At 30.0% G+C, this 6,000-nt stretch overlaps 1 protein-coding gene across 1 annotated transcript in view; it reads left to right on the plus strand.

Moving 5' to 3' along the window:
* Positions 1-5,637, plus strand: part of LOC129972272 (guanylate cyclase 32E-like) — a 411,705-nt gene extending 406,068 nt beyond the window's left edge. The window contains exons 21-23 of the mRNA XM_056086350.1: positions 842-940; positions 1,266-1,357; positions 2,426-5,637. Coding sequence (XP_055942325.1) covers positions 842-940; positions 1,266-1,357; positions 2,426-2,734 — 500 coding nt within the window. The 3' untranslated portion in view covers positions 2,735-5,637. The remainder of the gene's footprint in view (positions 1-841; positions 941-1,265; positions 1,358-2,425) is intronic.
* The last annotated feature ends 363 nt before the right edge of the window (positions 5,638-6,000 follow it).

A 6,000-nucleotide genomic window follows, 5' to 3' on the forward strand; every position in this document is an offset into this window, starting at 1 on the left:
ATTTGTGCATCTACAGCAATCTTTACTCCAAAAAATGACAGAAAATGATGGTATTCTAAGAATATTAGAAATTGTTGGACGAACTGCAGACTAAAATTTTTCTCGGCAGTATTTTAGTTTTTTTTTTTTTTTTTTTTTTTTGAGTGACATCGAAATTTGATATACTTCTATTCAATATTTGTAGATATATATTTAATTATTAATTAAAATTGAAAATATTACTTTAAAATTTTAAAAATAACATTTTTTATTTATAATGTTTAGAAGTTTAGCACAAAGCAATATTAATTGTAACTGATTCGTTTTATTTTGATACTTGTCAAAAATATGACAAGCTATTGAACATATATATGTATGTATATGTCATGTAAGGTTAATTCCAAACTTTAAAGGTAAGTCAGGCATACAGATGCTAATCATTTTTAAGAAGTACATTCAGAAGTACAAAATAAGTGTCTGGTACAGGAGAATTTTTTATAGCGAATATAGTAAAAGGTTATCATATACATCAGATAAAATGTCCAAAATAGATTTAAGTGAATAAGACTTGGAGATACCAAAAACAATCATTGTATGAGAATCCGAGTGCCTGACAAGTCACTTAACTATAACTTTTATCACTTCTACAACTATAGCTTTTTCTGATTATGAGTCATTTCTCTATATAATGATATATGTAAACCTTATACGTGTCATTCACAATTAAATCAAATTAAAACCATTAGTGCCCTTCTCTAATGCTATAATTCTATTTTACATTGCTATTTTTAAACCGAAATACTTACAAAAAAATGAACACATTAAGTACTTGAATAACTTGCATTTTCTTTCATTGTTTTAGGCCCATGTGTGGCTGGTGTCGTAGGGTTAAAGATGCCTAGATACTGCTTATTTGGAGATACCGTCAATACAGCCTCAAGAATGGAATCAACAGGCGAAGGTATACATATTTTCTTTCTTCAAATTTTCATTACCTTTTTGTTTAAGATTTGCTTTTTGTATCGACTAAACAGAAATTAGGGTTAAATACATTGAAAATTGTTCTTCAGTTATTATATTTTGAGCTTGTTAAATTATCGTTTGCTATGGTACTTTAAAATTATTATTTTTTTAAAAATAATCTAGAAATTAAAATGGTCTTGAGTAGCATAATTTGTCTACCTTTTTAATTACAATACTTTGATGTTCACTGTTAGTACTTTCTTTTCAGTCACTTTATTTTTGTGCATTCTTATGACTTACATGCTTGTTTTTTGTATTTTCAGCAATGAAAATTCACGTGAGTGAAGCATGCAAACAGATACTAGACAAACTAGGTGGTTATGTTTTGCAAGAAAGAGGACTCATTCCTATAAAAGTACACATTTTTTTCATGCACTCTTTGTTTCTTAAAAAAACTTTATCATTTCATTTACACATCTCATTACTCTTTTGAAATTCCAATTTCCGTTAATTGCAACAGAAAGCAATTTTTTTTTTTTTTTTTTTTGTGCTTTAATATTTTAAAAGCACTTTGAATTTTTATTTGCTATACACTTCAATCCGTTATTGAACCATCTTCACTCCGTTGCACAAATATTTAACTATTTTAAATAATTTTCTACCATTGTAGCATTTGTATTTTTTCTATAAAGCTTTGAAAATAACAATATAAAAAATGGAATTCGGAGTTTGTTTTCGATAGTAAAGTTGTACCAAGTTAGTTAAATATTTCGTGTAAGTTTCTGAAATTTCGTATTTCCTCAAATACTTTGAAGCTGAAAAACCGATTCAGAATGTATTTAATGTTTTTCATACGGTGTGATTGGCAGAATTCATTTCAGTACGTTTCCATTAATATAAGTATAATTTATAAGTCCTTTGCAGCTTTATACATACAATTTGATACAAAATACAATAAGTTCTAGAATACCGTTTATTCTTCTGCCATCATGAATATTTAAATATTCACAGATAATTTTTGAATTTATGAAGAGGAAATGAATTTAATATCAGAAATATTTTACAGCAAATTTTTGTTCACTGCAGCGCCAAGGTGTGAGAGTACTAGATGAAAAACATATGATCTCCATGAACTCATTGATCCTGCAGCTAACACTAGTACTCTCCTAAAGTATGCCCACTCCTAAAGAGTCATAAATGACTGATTATTCCTTTTTACTCAGTTATTAATATCTATACGTCTTCGAATGAAGGTCCTAAATCATTACAGAAATATATCAAGTCACAAATACCCGGTTAAATATTGCATGGAATTTTGCTATTTTAGAGCATAAATATTTAAATCATCACAATAGTTAGAAATGAAAATGTAATTTCATGATATATAATTATTTTAAACACTTCTAAAATTTATAAACAAATTTATTTAAAACCGTACTGACTCTGAATGTTTGATTCAAATAATGCTTATTACCTCTTTCAGGGAAAAGGCGAAATGAGAACGTATTGGCTGTTAGGAAAAGAAGTCATGGACTGTGAATCCTTGCCATTGGGCAAGTCATCTCCCATTCTTCGCCCACCTGCCCACTTCGACCTTCGAAATCCCCTTCCAGACCTCCTCAATGGGGGTGGAGAAGCTGTCAAGCCATCTACCATCAACGAAAGCTGTATCAGCCTCTTCGACGACTGCAAACGAAACGCAGAAAGCTATGTCCGAAGAGCTAACGGCTTTCGTTCCGCACCTACCATCAACTTCAGGCAGTTCTATTCGCCAGAAGATGTACTTTTCTGAAATTCTGAGCTTGAGTCTGCAGAGAAAGGTGCAGTTTATTTTTGCTGTCCACCGCTGCAATATCAGACTATCACTTGAAACATATGGTGCATACGTGGAAGGACATGATCGTTACACTTCCATGTCAGTCTTTGTATTTTAACTCTGTAAATTCATATGATTTTTTGTTGCATTTTATTTATTCATTAATCATTCGATTGATGTTAGTGCCATTTCGAAAGAAAAAGATATCCTGTTTTCATGCCAAACAATGGAAGTTAATATACTGAGAGGACAAGTTTTTATTCACACTGAAACCTTCTTTTGCAATAAATTCTGTACGGAGTTGTAGAAACCATGTGATCTCTAATAAGCTATTTAACAAAATAGCACTAATACTATAAAAATATAAGTTCGCTTTTAGTGAATTTTGAATGATCAGCGATTCATATTGTGCATCTTGGCAGTTCAACAATGAAGTCTACAAAATTCAAATAATAAAATACAAATGGTTAGGTTAAGGTTTTATGTATTTTCACTACTTTATGTAAGCATACAAATCATCAAAAAAAAAAAAAAAAAAGTTCTAAATCGACATATAAGTTTATGTTGATTTTAGATACCGCGTGAATACAATAAAGTGAACTCAATCGTTTACTATTAAGATTTGTCTAATTTGTTAGCAATAAAAAAAGGGATCATCATCTTAGAAGATGGTAACAGTTATCAAGAAAAGATTGATAAGTTTCAGCAAATTCTGAATTAATTAATATAATGTATGTAATCTGAGCATGCTAAAGGATTAGAAAAAGTTTATATTAGATCATATAGATGTTCAAATGAGTATATTGCCAGATTTAATGCATCCACATTATCAATTTAATAAGAAAAGATGCCATGTGTTTAGGTTATCTTCGAGCTATTCGTCGGTGGCAATTGATTCATTTGACAAAGTGACATGGTGATAAAATATTGAAAGCAGTAAAACGCCATATTTCAACACCATATACCAATCATAAAGCACACGATTTTTTTATGATAGTCAAAGGTCTTTATTTGCATCTTTTTACTTGGCATATGTTAAAATATGTGGGAATTTCTTTTGACGATTTTACTATGCTCTGTTATGTGACAGAAATGGTATTAATGATGTACTTCTATTGATAGTTTACCGACACTAATTTTATGATTAACACAGATTTTGCCAATATTTCCTATTATCATTAATATCCCTTCCAATAATTTCACGGCAAATAAACAAAAGTTTGGCTCAATTATCAAATTTAACATCTTGATAGGTTAAATTCAACGCATTCCAAGTGATCAAATTCGCTCACACTGGTACTTTTATTATAATTCTTTCTTAACAAGCTTTCACACTAAGCCAACTATTACGGTGAAATAGAAGGCCATGCCTATCTCAGGAAGATTACGTGACCTCGATGGGTTAACCTCAAATGTCCTTTCAAGGCAACTGTTTGTCACTGTCTTGCTAACCTGCTATCATCTCAACTACTCACACTGAGACAAAACATGGACAACAGCAGATAGACAGCTATTGTGTACAATAATTGGTTACAATGAAGGCATCTTTATGCGCCATTTGAAATTATATTGTATTTGACGTCAGCCGTTTTCGTAGCCTTCGACTGAATAAAATATTTCACATGTTAGCAAGTGTGCAATAATTTGTCCTCTCAGTATAAAGTATGAAAATATTTGGCTAGAAATAATATCGTATTAAGCAGCTATGAAAACTATTGTCATTAAAATCTTCAATGTATTTAATTTTTTTTTATAAAATCTGATTAACCAGGAAATTATTTATTCATCTATTTCAGATTTTTGCTGCTCTATTGATATAATTTATTGATAAAGCAGTAATCGCGAAGTTAGACTGTTTTAATTCATCCTTCCTATAAATTAAAAGCATTATGAAATCTAGAATATAGCATAAATGTTTTTATAATAATTTTTTCTTTTTTCCATAGTATTGATGATTAAATGTTTCTTCAGTTTTAATTTTACTTTTTATTACTATGAAAAGAAATATTTGTTTTAGTAATAGCATTATAGATGCTACAGTTTTAAAATTTCACAATAATATCAGCTACAAAGTCTAAGAACGGAAATTCTCTGGCGTGACAAATACCTCCCTCAGTGAGGCTCTACTCATACCAGGTTCCACTTCATAATTGATTTCGACATAACATGAAATTGCGTATTCATTTCTCAAATAAAAAAAATTGTAAAAAAGTTTCCAATTAAAAAATCCTATGAAGATGGAACAGTTTTGTCAATTTTATACTTAGGTAGCTCTGTAGGGTTTGCCATATTCTGTTGCTATTACTTAATTAGTTTAGACAAGTTATTCCATTCGAAATATTGCAGATTTTTTTTTTTTTTTGTTAAGGTGAGTTGTTGTCAAAAATGAACATTGAATATACAGTACACTAAACACTCCTGATTACAGTACACAGTACACTCCTGATTATCCGCGGAATTGGGTGGCGCGACCGCCGCGGATAACAAAAATCGCGGATAATCCGAAAAAAGCTAAAAACGGGTATAGCAAAAGAGAAAACAGTCATTCCAACTTTGAAAAATAGTTTTATGTAAAATAAAACGTAAAATAAGCAGCAGGAAATGTTTAACTAACGCTTAATATTTTAGTATATCACTCAAAACTAACCAAAAATGCATTTTGTTAGTGAAAACAGAAAAGTGCTTTGTACTTACGAGAGGCGTCAAGGATACACAGAAAAATTAATACATATGTACTGTTTTAATACTGTAATGTATTATGCAGTTACAAAAGCATAACTGTAAAACTACACCTTTTTGAAGAAATCAGTCATTTGTGTTTGCTTCTTGCTTTGGAAGCATTTTCTCTTTGCTTGGAAGCAAAAAAAAAAAAAAAAAAAAAAAAAAAAAAAACTTAGTGCGGCAGGCGCGGATAATCGGGAGTCTATTGTACCCGTCATTTATGGAATTTCGCAAACAGCTAAAAGCCAAATAATTTATTGCTAAACCGTCAGTAAAATTCTTTTAATGAAAAATTGCCGATTCTTATTTTTATAATATGTAATTATCTTTTGGTTTAAATTATATATTTTTCTCTTTATTGCAGATCTGAAGTGCATAAGATACTACTGCGTTAAAAAAAAACTCAAGAATAATTAATATGCTTATTTAGAGGTTACAAAATAATTATATAGGGATGAAGAAGCTAGTAGTAATTATGTGGGTTCTATCATTTTAACTTTAACCATTTACATTGCTAAAAT

Source organism: Argiope bruennichi, chromosome 6 (genome assembly GCF_947563725.1).
Source record: "Argiope bruennichi chromosome 6, qqArgBrue1.1, whole genome shotgun sequence".
In the NCBI taxonomy this organism is placed as follows: Eukaryota; Metazoa; Arthropoda; class Arachnida; order Araneae; family Araneidae; genus Argiope; species Argiope bruennichi.